Source organism: Brassica rapa, chromosome A03 (genome assembly GCF_000309985.2).
Source record: "Brassica rapa cultivar Chiifu-401-42 chromosome A03, CAAS_Brap_v3.01, whole genome shotgun sequence".
NCBI classification, from domain to species: domain Eukaryota; kingdom Viridiplantae; phylum Streptophyta; class Magnoliopsida; order Brassicales; family Brassicaceae; genus Brassica; species Brassica rapa.
In genome coordinates, this window is record NC_024797.2 from 19,653,922 (window position 1) to 19,671,734 (window position 17,813).

General features: G+C 33.7%; 2 protein-coding genes across 3 annotated transcripts; one reads left to right on the top strand and one right to left on the bottom strand.

Moving 5' to 3' along the window:
* Nucleotides 1–1,069: 1,069 nt before the first annotated feature.
* Nucleotides 1,070–7,524, top strand: LOC103859896 (mitogen-activated protein kinase kinase 5). Of its 2 annotated transcripts, XM_009137491.2 has the most exons (3): nucleotides 1,070–1,414; nucleotides 2,019–3,223; nucleotides 7,213–7,524. In XM_009137491.2, exon 2 carries the CDS (start codon nucleotides 2,064–2,066, stop codon nucleotides 3,054–3,056), a length of 993 nt encoding a protein of 330 aa, XP_009135739.2. In that variant the 5' UTR covers nucleotides 1,070–1,414; nucleotides 2,019–2,063; the 3' UTR covers nucleotides 3,057–3,223; nucleotides 7,213–7,524. The 2 variants fall into 2 exon arrangements, with proteins under 2 accessions (XP_009135739.2, XP_033142627.1); XM_033286736.1 differs by lacking the exon at nucleotides 1,070–1,414 and having other exon boundaries at nucleotides 1,560–3,223.
* Nucleotides 7,525–7,949: 425 nt separating this feature from the next.
* On the bottom strand, nucleotides 7,950–14,560 carry LOC103859897 (4-coumarate--CoA ligase 4). The gene is made up of 5 exons (XM_009137492.3): nucleotides 13,080–14,560; nucleotides 8,932–9,127; nucleotides 8,647–8,860; nucleotides 8,462–8,564; nucleotides 7,950–8,367 (listed from the first exon to the last, which is right to left on the bottom strand). Exons 1-5 carry the CDS (start codon nucleotides 14,169–14,171, stop codon nucleotides 8,248–8,250), a joined length of 1,725 nt encoding a protein of 574 aa, XP_009135740.2. The 5' UTR covers nucleotides 14,172–14,560; the 3' UTR covers nucleotides 7,950–8,247.
* Nucleotides 14,561–17,813: the final 3,253 nt, after the last annotated feature.

Below are 17,813 nucleotides of genomic sequence, written 5' to 3' on the forward strand. Positions count from 1 at the left end.
TAAATGTTGGTAAGATTCTTTTATATTTCTAACTGATTTTGTTATAATTAGAAACCAACATTAAAAGTTATAGTTAAAATTGATTTGTCATTAATATCTTTAATGAAATGTTTTTTGAGAACTAATATTAAAATTTTCTAATAGCATATTTTGTAAATAACACATGAAATGTTAGTTATATACTATTATATTTTTATATAATAATTTTAGATAATATATTGTTGAGAGTTTAAATAAAATAAAAATTTATAATTCATAGTGGTAAAATAAAAGTTTGACACATGCTAAAATATTTTACTTTTTATATAAAAATAGTGCATGGTTTAAGAATTTTAACCCTAGGTTAAATAGTGAATGATATTTTATTTATTATTCAAATAAAAGCACATTTTAAAAATAAAATAGGTTAACATACCAAATTAATATGATTATGTCATATTTAATTCATATAGTATTTCTACTTATATAATATGGAATATAATTATAATTTGTAAAACTAAGTACCAAATTTTTATTTTCATTTCATACTAAAAAATATTAATTAATAGTAGTATATTACTAATTATGAAATTAATTATCATAATATTTTATAAAATAATTTGAAATGTTTTGTAAGATTTTTTATATTTTTTTGTAACTAAAAATAAAAAAAACTTAATTTTATAGTTAAAATAGATTTATTATTAATATCCTTATGAATTTTTAAAATCTTGTAGAAATATTATATATTTTATTGATTAATGTAAACAATCAAATAATTTATATTAAGTAACTAATGAAATGGTTCTATTAAAATTTTTATCCAATAGTTTTTTTGTGATTTATTTGATTATAATAGATAATTATAATTTTTTGTTAAAAGCTATTTATAAACTAGGAATTAAGAATTTATGGACAATATTATATGATTTTATGGAGTCATACATCTAAATAAATTGGATCAACCTATAATTTATCCCTTTTTGTTGGAATTATTTTTACAAGTCTATTGGGCTGAGTAAAAATTAAGTATGTGTGAATAAAATTTTACATGCTTATTGGACTGAGTAAAAATTAACTTTATATAGAGAAAGTCCATTACATTTTGCAAGCTCATGGGCTAAGCTAAGTCTATTTGATGACAAATGCTTTAAGCTAAGTAAACTTGGTGACTAATCTAACTTAGTGATCAAGCAATGCAACTAATTAGTGACAAATGGCAAATGTTAAAGCTCACTTGGTATATAATTTTGATGACTTATTAACAAGTATCAAAAGCTTAAGAAAAAGACACATGTAAAAGTTGCTTTATGACTAAGTTTTGTGAATCTCTTATATAAATAAACATATTATCTTTTCACTAAAGACACTTCTCACAAATTCATACATAAGATTCTACATACAAAAGTTCTAGCAATACCTCTAGTATTTTAAAGTGAGTCTCAAGAGTACAATGTGATAACTAGTTCATAGATTTTGTTTTGGGTGATGCAAAACAATCCCATGTAGTTTTATCCTGAAACTCAAAATCGTACAGAAACCATCTCACCAATGGACGATTTACAGAAAATGTCATATCACGACTCCGCGCAATCGTTTATTCATATGGTTTTCAAACGTTTTTACTGTTTTATATTATCACACTTTGTTTCGTAATTTTCAATCTGGATATTCGCTTCCTAACACTTTTCCCTCATAATCATGCTCGAATGACTGAAATATTTTCTTTATCCCTTTTCCCATCATATTCATGCTCGAATTCTTATAATGTTTTCATCACAAGCTATATATGTTCTTACATGGTCCATTTATTTTGCTCCCATCTTTCGTAGTCTCTATGTTGCACAAGCTTTTGTCTTATGCGTCAAAGCCGTCTATCTAACAGACGGGAACCGACCAAAGTTTTTGTGTTGCAAGTTACAAGTACAACACAACCAAACTTCCACAGCTTGCAATTTTTTCACACGCGCACCCATGAGCACGTGGATACATTTTTCTCGATGATTTGTCTCTCGATTTTAACTTTTTCCTTTGATCAGATCGATTCCAAGGACGAATCAAACCACCTTGTCGGTGAAGAAGCCATGAGACGAAACAAACGTCCTGACCTCAGCTTACCACTCCCTAACCGCAACGTAGCTCTCGCTGTCCCTCTCCCCCTCCCTCCTCCTCCATCCTCCTCCTCTGCTCTGGCCTCCTCCTCCGCGATCTCCACCAACATCTCCGCCGCCAAACGCTTATCCGAGCTAGAGCGCGTGAACCGAATCGGAAGCGGCGCCGGAGGAACGGTCTACAAAGTCATCCACCGTCCCACCTCGCGCCCCTTCGCTCTCAAGGTGATCTACGGGAACCACGACGACAACGTGAGGCGCCAGATCTGCAGAGAGATCGAGATCCTGCGGAGCGTTGACCACCCCAACGTCGTGAAATGCCATGACATGTTCGATCACAACGGCGAGGTCCAGGTCTTGCTCGAGTTCATGGACAAAGGGTCCCTCGAAGGAAGGCACGTGTCGCGAGAAGATGAACTCGCTGATCTCACGCGCCAGATTCTCAGCGGCTTGGCGTATATCCACCGCCGCCACATCGTCCACCGCGACATCAAACCGTCGAATCTTCTCATAAACTCGGCCAATAACGTCAAGATTGCTGATTTTGGAGTGAGTCGGATCTTGGCGCAGACCATGGATCCTTGCAACTCATCTGTCGGAACCATCGCTTACATGAGTCCCGAGAGGATCAACACCGATCTGAATCACGGTCGTTACGACGGTTACGCGGGAGATATATGGAGTCTTGGTGTTAGCGTGTTGGAGTTTTACTTGGGGAGGTTCCCTTTCGCTGTGAGTAGACAAGGTGACTGGGCGAGTTTAATGTGTGCTATTTGTATGACTCAGCCGCCGGAAGCTCCGGCGACGGCGTCTGAGGAGTTTCGTCACTTCATCTCTTGTTGCTTGCAGAGTGATCCTCCTAAGAGGTGGTCTGCGCAGCAGCTTTTGCAGCATCCTTTTATAGTTAAATCAAGTGGAGGTCTGAATCTTCGTCAAATGTTGCCGCCGCCGCCTCCGGCGTCTTAGTTTCTTTTCTTTTTTGCTTTCCTCTCCGGTGGTTGTGATTGGTCAGGGAAGAAACTCGGTTTGAGTCTTGTGAAGCTGCTTGAACTCGTTGTGTTTGGGTGATGATAAAATATTTATATAGTTATGATTTGTGAATGAAGATGAGTTTGGCTTTGTTATTATTGTTCACTAGAGGGTTTTCCGGGCTACGCCCGGATTTTTCCTATAATATTATTAAATTAAATTAAACTTGTGTATTTTTATTTTGAGATAGTAATTTCTGGTAAAATTGTATTGTAACTCTTTTTATATTTAAAGAGTAATGCATCTAATTCTTAAAGAATGGTTATTGTTGATGTTATTGGATTCAAATGTTGTTATATTATTTTGGTAAATGATGCTATGCGCGGTTAGTACATCTGAATTTTTAGTTTTTATCCTATTACTATATAAATTATTTTGTTTGAACTTGAATTTATTTTGCATATTTTTTTTTTGTATTTAAGCAGTTTTACTAAATAGTTCATTTACTATTTTCTTTGTTTGTTCCAATAAATTTAAAAGATAATTTGTTATTTCTTATGGTATACCATATATCTTAGAGTAAATATTTATTTACTACGGGCGGGATGAATATTTAAAAATAGTTTAAATTGTTAGAGTAAATATTAATATAATTTTTTATTAATTAAAAATAAATATATTAGTTAAATTTTATACATGTTTTTTAAGACTAAATAAACCATGCTATGTTGATAATTAGTTATGTTTTTTTCTTAGGGTGGCATTATATCTTTTCTTTCTGAGTATTTATGCTGTTGTACTGGAAGTTATTATCATATAATAACTTATGTGGTGCATTTTATATTTATTATAATTTATTATTTATATATATATATATATATAAGTGAGATAGTATTTTGTAAGTTGTGATTGAGATGTAACAGTAAATTGTAGGCTAAAAATCTATTATTATGTTTAATATTTATTTTGTTTCAAATTATAAGTATTTTAGGTTAAAAATACAAATATTAAGAAACATATCTTTATATATTTAGCATTTAATTAAATAGTAAAATTGACCAATGATAAATTATAGAGAATTATCTCAAATAGACATTTTTAAGTTAAAAGTGATAAACTGGTGATAAATTATAGGTAAATAAATCTAAACAATCATTTTTATATATTTTGTGTAGATATAAATAAATTTAAATGATAGTAACATAAATTACTTTTTTAGGAAATTGTTTTTGGGAAAAAAATGATATTAACATAAATATATAATGTATTTTAATATAGATATCTATTAAATGAAAATTATTAATCGTATGGTTTTATGATTTTATGCATCTTTTATAACAAAAATTGTAAGCTTATGATAACAAAAGAAATTAATGTGAGACTTTTAATAATTTTAGTAATTTATAACAGCTCTTGAATATTCACTGCAAATCATCAATGAAAATTTTGAAATAAAAATATTTTTATATTTTTATATGGTATATACTTTAATATATATATATATATATATATATATATATATATTTTGAATATCTATTAAATGAAAATTTTCACTCATATGTTTTACGATTATTTATATTTTCTACAATACAATTTTTAAACCCTTGATCACAGCCTTTAATGTGGGAATTTGAATAGTATTAGTAATTTATAGTCATTTTCTAAAATTCAAATAATAAAATATACGAAAAATGTAACTTTTTGTTATATGGTCAATATGATATGTTTATTTTATGTTAATAATTAAACATAGATGATGGAAGATACAAAAAACTGTTATTAAGGTTTTGAAACAATTTACAAAAATGTAAATTATATTTATATCATGTTTTGTGATTATCACTAAAGATCTTCAGATTAAAATTAATAAACGTGTATAAACTCCAGAACATTTCAGTTTTCTTTTGTGATTTCCAGTACACATTTTCTCTTAATTCTTTATTCACCTCTTCTTTATTATCTTAGAACTTTATCATCTCCATAGCCCTTGCAGACAACCTCTTCCGTACGTAGCAACACTAAAAATGATTTAATACTTTTTTGTCACAAATATATAGGTTCTGATGAGTCCTCTGACGCAAGTATGTGGATAACAGAAGTAGATGCACTTGTTGTAATTCTTATTAAATGTGTATCTGCATGTGTGTTGTGTGAAAGCACCCATTGATGAAAGCTCACATGATATTGGATTCTCTGATTAGTATAAAATAGTTCGATGTTTCTAGTTAATAAACATGAGCAATCAGAAAGAATCAGATCAAGAAACTGGCGAGCTTGAAGATGGATTTCTTCATATCCTCCTCCCCTCTAGAAGAAGCATTTCTCAATTTATATCAGATGATTCCCATATTTGGACATTACAACAAACAATCTCAAAATATTATTAACAAAAAGTTTTTTTTGGGTTGTTGGTTCCAAACCCCAAACGTTCAAACTTTAGGGAAGGTGGTTGACTAATCCGTCAAACACATTGAGACAGAGGGTCGAATCAATGAGCAGTTGAGAAGATGCACTATGCAAAGAAGCTGCATGCTAGAAGAACCGCAAAAGAGTTTGACATGAAGTTATTAAAAAATAAATAAACTTTTTAGCCATTCCGCATTGGACCAGCACTTCCCTTTCTTTATTTTAGAACTGGCTTTTGGAACTTCCCACGAACCCAAACTCTGTACATGTTCTTATTCTTTCTCCGGTTTACTGCTTTGACACAACAATTTTCAAGCTCGAACTGCACTCAAGATAGAAATATTAATAAGACGTGATCCATTCAAATGTTTTTGTCCCTATTCATATTTTGAAGCTACTTATAGAGAGGACTGTGGTAGAGACACCATGTAATTGTAGAATCCCAAATACTGCAAAGATTGTGCCTGGAAACGCACATGATAAAAAGAAAGTGAAGCAGAGTCATTAAATAAATATTCTAAAGCTGTAACTTCAGGATTCAGCCAGAGCTTAGTAGTTGTGTGTCTAGGTCCGCAGAAAGGCCATCAACAACACTGAGGCAGACAGGCTTGTCCCTGAAATGGTTGGAAAGAGGTATCTTATCGTACACTAAACTTCGCACAAACATATAAGTTACACGTTAAAAGTTTATGGAAGCAAAATATCAAATACCTATCATCAAACTTTATGGTTTCCTTGCGGCGTTGAGTGCTCTGGGTGTCTTCGTTGTACATGGTTTTGTTGCTCCTAATTTCTCCAACTATATCTGTTAACCAAGATAAACATAAATGCTACTTATTATATAGTGTGCTTGTAGTGAAGCTTTAGCTATTCAAACCTGAAAAATGAGTGCTGGTATTGGCAAGTGACATGAACTACTCGTATTGCGGAACCTGAAGCTCTCCCTCGGGATTCAGGATCAGCTTAGTTATGTCTGTGACCTCCACGAAAGCTGTATGGTCCGTGAATTTAATAGAAACGGCTGCGTCAACAAAGAAGGTTGGATTGCTTCTCGGAATCAAACCATTTAACTCATAAACTGGGCCTTCTTGCAACGGTAAAAGGTGATTGATCCTTAGATGAGCGTTGCCTGCAAGAGGCCTCGAGTAGATGAAACAAATTACAACAAATATTAAATCGATTAATCGGTTCTAACAGCATCATCTTACATCATAAACCTTAAATAAAATCAATAAAGGAACACAAAATCATATAAACTAAAACTTTCTAAATCAATAAAACGAAACCAGAATCATCTGAACTCAAGCTTTTAAAAAAAAATAGATTGATGATTGAAGAGAAGATAATTTCATGGAGAGGGATCTCACAAGTCACATCTATTTATACTGTTTACACACCGCCTTTCACATCTAAACCAAACATTGAAGATGAATCGTGGAGAGGTGAATCAATTCGAGTAATCACACAGCCATTAATAACACCGTTTCAGTTCGAAAGAAGAATCGCGAAAGGTCATCACAGTCGCGTGACTCGCGTCGAAGAAGAAAGACAGATTTCGTTTTTCGTTGAAGCCAAGAGAAGCCAAAAAAAATTAAGCAAAAGTAAGAGAAAAAGCCCAAATAAAACACGAAGCCCAAATCAAGATTAATCAAAATGACATGGATGATTGCAATATTAGTGGCTGATTTTTTTTATCTGATGTGGACAGCTTTAGAGTGGAGTATATCTCCATTTTAGTATAGTATAGATATCAGGAAGTAATGGAGGATCTTCCAGATTCATTAATAAAAAAAGCTTCTTATTTTTTTTTTTGATAAAAAAAAAAAAAGCTTCTTATTTTTATTTCGCTTATAGAGAGAATCATTGTAAAGGCTTTCTGCCTTCTTTGTTTCTTTGTCGTGTATGGTTTTAGTAGATTGTCTAATAGTTGCGGAAAAGTTGAAAGTTTGTCTTGTCAGGAAATCATGCGACTCTCTTCTAATTGGTAGAATTCATATGAAAAGTTTTGTTTGTTTCTGACTTTGAGCATGCATGAAAAACCTCAGCTTTTCACCTTGTTTCTTGTAATCTTGTCTTAATGCTTTAGTGTGATTAGGAATCTATTCTTATTCAAGTGTTCAGTTCAGGTTCTAGCGTCTCAGCATCTACTAAGACAGTCTACTTCATGTTTATTATGTTGGTCATTATGAACAAAAGGTTTCTTATGCTCTCAACTTAATGATTCCTTCTTCAAGTTGTATATGACTGCTGCTATATTTCAGTTTCAGTAACTAGTTGTTGTATTTTCCTGTTATTTCAAGATCCTGCTATGGGATACTCTTGGGGCTTTATTTGATCTCGACTTCTACCTACACTAAACTTCTCTTCTGTGCCACTTCCCACTCATTGTCGCTTTAGTGTCGGTTTAGGAGGATTGTCAAATGATAATAGGAAATGTATCATGTCGCTGGGGTAGCTTAGCTCTAGGTTCCAAACACAAACAAAAAAACCGAAGCCAGCGTTTAATATATCAGAGTTTGGAAATTACAAAGATGAGGATTTGGAATTTGGAAACCACCAAACTCTCCATAAACTTTTCTCAATCTTCCTGAAACTTTTATACAGATAGAAAGCATAGCCTCACTAAAACACAGTTACATGAGAGTAACTAATACTTTATAAAATATAGAAATGCGCTTGACTTTACAGGATTGATGTTTTGAAATCAAATCGGATACCAAATAATTGCTTCTTAGTGACCTTAGCGTTGGAGCTTACACATTCATCCACAACTCTCTTAAATCTATTTAGGATACTCAGATTCCAGTTTAGCTCGGAGTTCCTTCCTCAGAATCTTTCCGGACACTGCTTTCGGAATAGCTTCTATGAAAAACACCATCTTGATTCTCTTGTAATGCACCACCTACATGTAAGATTATCACACCATTCATTTAAGACATGTAAAAGTATCCATCTTTGTGTGTTTTGCGTTTGGAGAGTGGAAGTAAAATCTTTACCTGTTTGTTGACATAACTCTTGACATCATCTTCGGTTAACTGAGACCCTTCTGATCTAACCACATATGCTACTGGAACCTCATCAGCAACTTCATCCTTCATCCTGAAAATTCCAACTTCTTTAGAAGCTACAGATAGTGGTTCTTCAAACTGGAAGGTTTTAGAATTGTGTTTTAAAAACTCACGCGACAACTGCAGCATCCTCGATGTAAGGATGAGAAATAAGTAATGCTTCAAGCTCAGCTGGAGCCACTTGATAGCCTTTGAATTTGATAAGTTCCTTTAACCGATCAACAATGAAGACCTCATCGTCATCATCCACAAACCCAATATCTCCTGTGTGTAACCACCCGTCTTTGTCTATGGTTATCGCAGTAGCCTCCGGATCATTCAAATAACCTAACAATAACACACTCTTTTTCACCATCAAAGTATTTTTCCTATGTAAGTAAAATTATTGATTCGTTTACCTTTCATGAGTTGATCTCCTCGGATGCATATTTCGCCAGGTTTGTTGCGTGGTAAAGAGACTCCGGTTATGGTGTCGACCACTTTCATCTCGGCGTTTCTGATCACAGTCCCGCACGCACCAGACTTGGTCTTGAATGGGTTCTTTGCAAACGCTAATGACTTAGCCACCGTTCCTGACTCAGTCATTCCATAACCCTGAAAACATGTTTCCTTTTTTAGTTTAGTCATTACAAAAATGTGAAAACGACAACAGTTGACAATTGTCTACCATAATAACATCCATACTGACGAAGACAGGAACTAACGAACCACAGCAAAAGTCATCAAATAAGTTCTGTCTGAAAAATTATAATTAAAGTAAACGGAAATTAATGTGTGACAGTCTCATCAACATGTGTTTGTCGTCCTAGTTGAATTAAATTTGATGGGTACTGTTAGCGTTTTATGTATGATCCCACTAACCTATCAATAAGTCAACACTGGAGTTTAGTTTTCTCAACTGTAATTAAAACAACTATAAGCTCGATCTGGATGGGTGATTCTTATAAAGAGATGAGTAATGAATGTGTCCCCAGTAATGGACTAAACGGTGCAAATAATTTATTACTCACAAATTATCTAAACTACATTATCTAAAGGCAATGTTAGAAACCAAACAGAGAAAATGCAGAACAAAGGGGGCAGTATGATCAGAGTGTTCTTTATGTTGGATTACGCGATGTAATAGATGGATCGAATCCAAAGTTCTTGTCAATGACAAAAGGCGTTTGACCACAATAGATGGCAGCCAATACCAAGATCGTTCTAGACTGTCAACGAAGTTGGATAAGTTAGCGTATCAAGACCATGCTTGCAATTGTGCAAGTTGGCATCGTGTTATTACTTTTTCTAGTTTCAAGTTCTTAAAAATGTATTTGTTATTGTTTTTTCATGTAAGCTTTAACAACTGTATTCAATCTTAATGAAGATAATATTTAGTCGGAAAAAAAAGAAGAGTGTTCTTTATTTGTCAGTGTGACACTAGACTCCATTTAAAAGCTAATAATCATTGTACTCTATCTGTTTTATAAAATGTTTTTTATTTATTACTGTACCTTTTAATCTGATGCAAAATTTGAATAACAAGGAACTTGTTGGATACTTTAATGTTGGTTTTGTTATTCTATTATCCTATCTTAGGAACTATTTAGTGATATTCAACCAACCGGACGAAACCATATTGGCTTAGGTACTAATTTATTGTCTTCAGTTTAGTTGTTTAATTTTTTTTTTTAATCGAAGGTGCTATGCGTTAATTCGAGACTAATCTCACAATAAAAGTAGTCAACCTTATTTTCTCAAGTCTAAAATGAGTTCTATAGTCGTTTACTAGACAGGAACTAAGAAACCGCAGGATGATAGATATATCATATATCTAGTCTAATAACATGAGCTACGTAAAGTTAAACTGCTTTTAGTCTATAATATAGTCGGTTAAAATTCTCAAGAAAATAAAATATATACATATATATATAGCCGGATATTTTGGACCAAGCAGAAACTAGCCTATAGAAAAGTACTTCAATTAATGTTTGACAAATTTATAAGACTAGAATGAATCATCCTTGTCAGTTCTAACTAAACCAGCTAAACTGGTTAATCTCTCAAAGTCTACCCGAAATGGCAAAGTTTGACCAAATATGAACCATCCTTCTATCTGGTCGTCTAAATGTACAGTTTGCTAACTTTTTTTTTTGCTATTAATAGAATAAAGTACACTTGTCAGAATTTGGAAGTGTTGTTTTGATGTGAAATTCCAGAACAATATGTTTTTGTTTGGTTCCCCTTTATAATTCGCTCGCCCACCACGAGTTACTTAACTTTCATCTAACTGGTTGACTTGCATAGTCAAAGATGACGAGAAGGATGGGTAGTCAATTTCTACATATTAAAACAAATAGTGTATTATTGGTACTCTAACATTGCCATTACAACCCGTATATATTCGAAATCTGATGATGCCGATCTACACTGACATAAATAGTTTTAAAGCTTAGGTTTGGTGCAACCACCACTAATTAATCCATTTCTTTAATATTTAGACCACGAACTTGTTAGTGTATCTACTACCTTTTGGTCAAAGACTTTAGAATATGGATGATAAGTCCTCGACAGGAGATATACCTTAAGTTTGATCTCATTGAAAACTTGTATAGTCAAAGATAGTGACAACGATAGCTAATCAAACGACTACATATAATCAAATACTATTGGTACCTCTAACATCGCAATTTACCAATAAATATTCGAAATTTGGTGACGCTGAAGATCTAGACACTAAGATAAATAGTTTTAAAGCTTAGGTTTGGTGAACCACCACTATCAGTCCATTTCTTAAATATTTAGACCACGAACTTGTTAGTGTGTCATCAAGCTAAAAGAAAGAAAGAAAAAGAACAAATATTTTCTCTTTCTCTCCAACTTTCCTCTCGAAACTCAAAACAAAATCTGATAACGCTCCGGCGTCCGGCTAGCGCGTGAGCGCCACCACCGGCGCCGGAGGCTCCCTTCTCTCTATACCTCGGTTTTTCCCTTTGCTTCTCCACCGGTTTGTCCTTCTCCCATCCGATATGCTTCAGAAACTGGTTTTGGGTTTTGTTCCCGGTGAAGGCCTTGCTCGAGAGAGGTTCGATCTGGTGATGTTCCGCTTTATCTGGTCTCTTGGCGAGGTTGTGTAGTGATTTCAGGTGGTTTGGAGCCGGCTTTTAGGGTTTAATGGAGGAGATCTGATTTTTCCCACTTTCAGATTTGCTCTCGGTGCTCATCGTCCTTGGCGGAGGAGTGAAGGTTTGGCTTCCCTGGTTTGAGGTTCATTGTAATCTCTGGCCGGTGGTGTCGTTCGGTATCGTCGGTGGACATAACTTCTCTCCTCGGTGTCTTGGAGTTTGGGTGTCTAGTCGGCGGTGTCTAGTGAACTCCGGAGGATCCTTCTACCTCGGAGCCGTGTCTTGAGTTTGGGCTACGCAGGCGGAGATGGTGGCTCGACTCTGTTCCGGCACGTGGGGGTTACGAGAACAGCTTTAAATGTAGTCGTCTATGGCTCTTCGGCGGCTGTTCGTCGACCCTCTTCGCTATGGACCTCCGCTGTTTTGTCTCTCTATGGTTCTTCGGGTTGGTGATGGCGGTCTTCCTCTCGAAGTTTGTCTCTCGGTTCACATTGCTTCCTCTTCCCTGTTGGCACCAGGAAGAGGCTTAACAAGCACGGTCTTCTGCTTCTCGGTTCTCGACAAGCAGCAAATGTCAATGCGAATTGAGCTTTTGGTCTTCATTGGTCGTTTGCTCTTTGGCGCTTGGTGTCAACATTTGGCTGATTCACATATCCCAGTGTCAAAGGTGGTCACTTGAACAGCTTTGGTAGTGTGATAAGCATTTTTCGTGCAGGTTGGGAGGCTTTCTATATGGAGTTTGGTGGTGAGCACAAGCCCGATTCTTGCATTGTTCGGCGTTTGAGGTAATTTTTCCTTGTATGTCTGGCGCTTCATCGACAAAGAAGAATGCAAACCCGACAAGATCACTGATTATCAGCTCCTTCAGGCGACGTCTCGGGGACTCCGGCATCCGCGAGGTAAAACCCACTTCCCCGGGATTAACGTCAATAGAAGAGAACGGTCATCGGTAGTTTAGTGATTACTAAGCTATTTAGCAGAACGCGTCGGTTTAGTGGTGGTGCGAAACTATATTAGCAAACGTATTGATCTAGATTGTTTTGTTCGAGTCCGGTTTGTATTTCGACTTTGACGCCCTTTCGGGTTGATTAATATAAATATATATTAAAAGAAAAAAAAAAAAAAAAAAAAAAAAAAAAACTTGTTAGTGTGTCTATTTATACATTAAAATATTCCATTTGATTGATTAATCACGTTAGGCAATTGCACATAGCGACAAATCTTCACCTACCCCCAAGCATTTATAGTACTAAACATTACAAATGTACGTTAATCTTTAAGTACCACATATCTAATCGAAATAGCTATACTAATCCATTTTCTACTCAATAATAATCCACGAGTTATTAACTAATTGCAAATTCTCAATAATCATGTTTCTCAGACTCTGTCCAATTGAATTAAATTTACGAAGAAATCAGCAAAATAGTTGTGAAACTGACCTGTCCAAATATGGCATTGGGAAACTTGAGACGCACGGCGTCTTCAAGCTCCTTCTTGAGCGTAGCTGCGCCTGAAAGCATCATCCTCACTGAGCTCAGATCGTACTTCTCCGTCTCCTGAGACTTAACAAACGCTAGAACCACCGGAGGAGCCACCGGAACTACGGTGACCTTATACCTCTGAATAAGCTCCATCACTAGATTCAACTCGAACCTCGGAACGATCAAGATCGCCGCTCCCGTCCTCATAGCCGAGAGCATCAACGCGTCGAGCGCGTAAATGTGAAACATAGGGAGGAAACAGAGAATGACGTCATCTCCGGTGAAGTTGACGTTAGGGTTTTCTCCGTCTACTTTCTGAGCGATGCTCGTAACTAATCCCTTGTGAGTGATCATCACTCCCTTCGGAAGCCCCGTGGTTCCGGAGGAGTACGGCATCGCTACAGTGTCTTCCGGTGATATCTGCGGTTTAGGGAGCTCTGTTTCGTCCGCTTGAGCCAGTTCCTTGAAACTCACGCAACCGTCAGCTACTGGAACTGCGTCGTTTTCATCTTCCACGCAAACGATCAAAACGCCGTCGTTCTTCATGTTTGTAAGTTTATCTACGTAACATGACTTAGTGATGATCATCTTCGTGGCGGAAGCTTTTGCTTGTTTCTCTATCTCTGACTCTGTATAGAACGGATTCGCGGTGGTGGATACGGCTCCGAGGTAAGCCACGGCGAGGAAGGAGAGAGCAAACTCCGGCGAGTTCGGGAGAAGGAGCATCACGGTGTCACGTTGGCGGATCCCTAGCCGATGTATCCCGGCGGCGATACGCCGTAAACTGATTTGTACATCACCGTAGGTAAAGATACGTCCGGTAGCACCATCGATGAGACATGTGGCTGTGGAGTCTCCGTCGCCGTCGCCGTCGCCGGAGAACTTCTGGAAGACGTAATCGGTGAGAGGAAGATGATTAGGGATGGAGATGTCGGGAAGTTTGGACCGGAAAATGAAATCATGAGAAGGCTCTGGATCTGTCTTAAGAGGAAGTTCTTGATCTGTCTTCTTTGTGACAAAAAGCGTTTGTTGTTGTTGTTGGAGCACCATTTGTGTGTAGACTCTAATTCTTCTACTTAGAAAAAATAAAACTTATTTTCAAAATGTAACGTTTATTTTTCTTTTTCGTTTTTCCTCTTTTGATTGAGTTTTTATAATGGTACGTTGGGTTTTATAAAGAAACTGGACGAAGCCGATTTTTTTTATAATTATTATATCCACTATGATTTGTTTCCATTACATGCGATTTTCTTTATGATTTGTCTATAAACTATTGGTCGAGTGCAGCGTAGTTGGTGGGTGGGCCATTTTACTGTTGATTTTCAACACGGCTTTTATTATTCAAATAAAGTTTCTTTTATCTTGTAGGTGTCAGAAAATCTTATTAAAAACTATTGTACAGGTAATTTTTATTATTACGGTGAAATTATATTTTTTTATATTTTAAGTGTATATATAAAAGTAATTAAATTTGGCTTAATTAGGTAAATTTAAACTGTATACTATGTTTTCTTCATTTTTTTAAAAAACGTGTAAGTTGTAACCAAGTTTTGTACGCGAGTAAATCCACGTAGATATATAGAGTTTGATTGCGACTCCTGCTTTGCTTGAGAGGGATAATATTTTCTTTTTTGGTCAATAATCCCTTATATATTAAACGAGAATCATTATAATAAATGCATTCATACTATAATAGACACGTGGCAGCCTCATAATAATTTGATAATAAATATGCTAACGCGTTCACACTATATTCATAAATGTGTTCATACTATATACTTTGTATTTTTTAATATAAAATTCATATGCATGGTTCCAATAAAACTTTAGATTTTTCGGTTCGAATCAAAACAAATAACGAATCAAAAGCTAAACTATATATATATATTATTTTTATTGTTTACTGATAAAGTTGGACAAAATATTTACTCCCTCTGTTTTTAAATGTAGGTAGTTTTAGCAAAAAGAGTTTGTTTCACAATATAAGTAGTTTACATATTTCAATGCATCTTTTTCATTTATTGGATATTGTGTGACCAATAAAATAATATTAAGCTTTTTATAATTGGTTGAATTAATTGATTAAATGATATATTTTTTTAGATAACAACTTTCTAAATATTTGTGCTTTTAAGTAAAACTACTTATAATTAAAAACAGAGGGAGTATAATTTTTGATTCAATTCGTTATCCGTTTTGAATTGAACCAAAAAATATGGATATCTGTAACACTCTACAAAACAAATCAGTTACTAAAATACAATTAAAAAAAACAAATCACAAATACCAATATTTTTAGGAGCAATTATCAAATTTGATCTATTATATGAATATATATACATATATGTACAGAATTATATATATATATGTTATATATATTATAGTTTATATAAGTTTTACAATATTTTTATGAATTAAATTTATTATATTAGGTATTAAAATTTTAAAAGTAAATAATATTTTATTTTTGTAATAAACGTTATTATTAAATTTTCAGTTATTTTTTAAATTTTATTTACGGATCAAATCGGATATTCTTTAAAATTCTAAATCATTTCGGATATCATAGTCACCGATTATCCAAGTGGCTAAAGATTTAATCGACATGAATGCCTCCAAATACTCGGATATTCGATTTGTGCCCACCTCTATTTACGGATATAGTTGATTTTTTTATATGAAAAAAATTCACTAATGTCAAGGCCTTTTTAATTTTTAATTAATTTTAATTTTATCTGTTATGTATTATTTAAAACAAAAATATCATTAATATTAATTAACAATATCTTTATATATTTGTTATTTATTTTTATATACTTTTACATACACATATATGTGCACCTTGATGTGAGCACTTTATAAATATTTACCACTACTGTAGTATCTATTTTTTTTTAGAATTTGAAATATTTTTTTTCTTAATGCTTCTTTCACTACCGACCAAATTGTTGTGAAATGATTAGTCTTAATAATTTTTTTTTCTTTTTCTTGAACTATTATCCGTTTACAAACTATAATATGAAACCATTGATTCGACATGACAATTATCTAAAATTTATAACATAAAAATAAACAAATAATAATACTTTTTTGTTTTTACGGAAAAAACTAAAAAATCAAACATTCTAACAGAATAAACCAAAAAATAATTTAAAACTGAACCAATATCTAGATTAAACAGATTTAATGTGTTTTTATTAAAAATAACAAAACTAATAATCACATCCCGCGCAAGGCGCGGGTTATTACCTAGTAACTACTATAATATTATCTGTCTTTTAATACGATATTATTATATTTCTGTTATGGAAACCTTGAGACTACTCCAAAAGAAAATAATATTTATCAGAAGATCGGTCAAAAAAATTAAAACAGTTGATATGTATAAAGTGAGGAATTTATACTATAATGTATTTATTCTAAACCATGAAATGTAGCCTAATATCTTGTGTTAATTAATATTATTGATAGGTATATTACCACCCGGATTTCAACCCTCCATATTGCACATTTTATGTTGTTGAACAAAAAAGTGTACACATGTAATCATGTATAGTAAAAAAAATTGTCCGGTAAGTTTCAGAGCTTGTGTGAAAAATTTCTTTCAATCCAATAATTACCGTTATCACCTGATATGAAAACATGCACTTAACCTTTAACTATCTTCTAAATATCGTTTAAAAAAATATTACATCATTAACTATAGCGAGCGTAAAAATATCAAAGCGTGGCAAGCGATTAACAAAATCAAGACCAAACAAAATGAAGTGCTTGAAGCCAAACAAGTTGTAACCAAGTGGTTAAGTTTGGTTGGTGATATCATTTGTCATGGATGTATTGATTTGACTATTATATTGTCTCGTGTTAATTTACTCCGAGTAATCTGTTTTCCTCTATTAAAAACACACAATCTTAATTCGTTTCTAGTAGACCACCTATATGGATGACCACACGAATACGTAGACCATTGCATGAATGAATTGGACATTAGTGAATGAAAAACCTTTAACAAACGAACTAGATTTTGACTTGCGCTTTCGCGGATTTTATATGTTATATACGAAGTTGAAAATGTGATAGTATTTTAAGTATATTGTGTATTATTATGTTATAAAGTCGTATTATATCGAATACATAAATTTGTTTAAAATTATATAACTTATGTATAAGTTTATTCGAGATTTTTTATATACACTCTTATGTAAATCTTTCTTAAGTATGAACATTTTACCTAAATTTGATAAACGAACCAAACCAATACGAAATACAGGTTGAGGTTCGAGATTGGGAAAAAGTTACCTATTAGATTTTTTTGGACCTGTGGGTCTCTGTCGGGTACCTAAAGTACCCTGAATGTTTTGTTCATATTATGTATATTTGAGTAATTCATACGAAATATTTGCGTATTTTCATGTTTTGATTTTTTGACTTTTCGGATTCTTTAAATATTTTTGTGTGAAATACTCGAACCGAGCTAGACTCATTACTTAGCCAAATTACATAGTAAATTTTATAGATACTTGAATTATTGACTCAAACTGACCTGGAACTAAAAGGAACCGATCTGAACAAAAATCATTCAAATACCTAGTTGGATATAAATGCCCAAGACCCAAAGAACTTGGATCTGAAAGAAACCGATTTATATTTGACCCGAAGATCCGAATGACCAAATCTAACATTTCACTATAT

What these genes read in the sequence shown, in the direction of transcription:
- LOC103859897 (XM_009137492.3), bottom strand. Translation starts at nt 14,171, where the DNA reads ATGGTGCTCCAACAACAACAACAAACGCTTTTTGTCACAAAGAAGACA. An exon ending in AGGAGATCAACTCATGAAAG is followed by an intron (nt 8,861 to 8,931) that starts GTAAACGAATCA and finishes TGTTATTGTTAG; the next exon opens with GTTATTTGAATGATCCGGAG. An exon ending in AGAGTTATGTCAACAAACAG is followed by an intron (nt 8,368 to 8,461) that starts GTAAAGATTTTA and finishes TCTTACATGTAG; the next exon opens with GTGGTGCATTACAAGAGAAT.
- LOC103859896 (XM_033286736.1), top strand. Translation starts at nt 1,839, where the DNA reads ATGCGTCAAAGCCGTCTATCTAACAGACGGGAACCGACCAAAGTTTTT.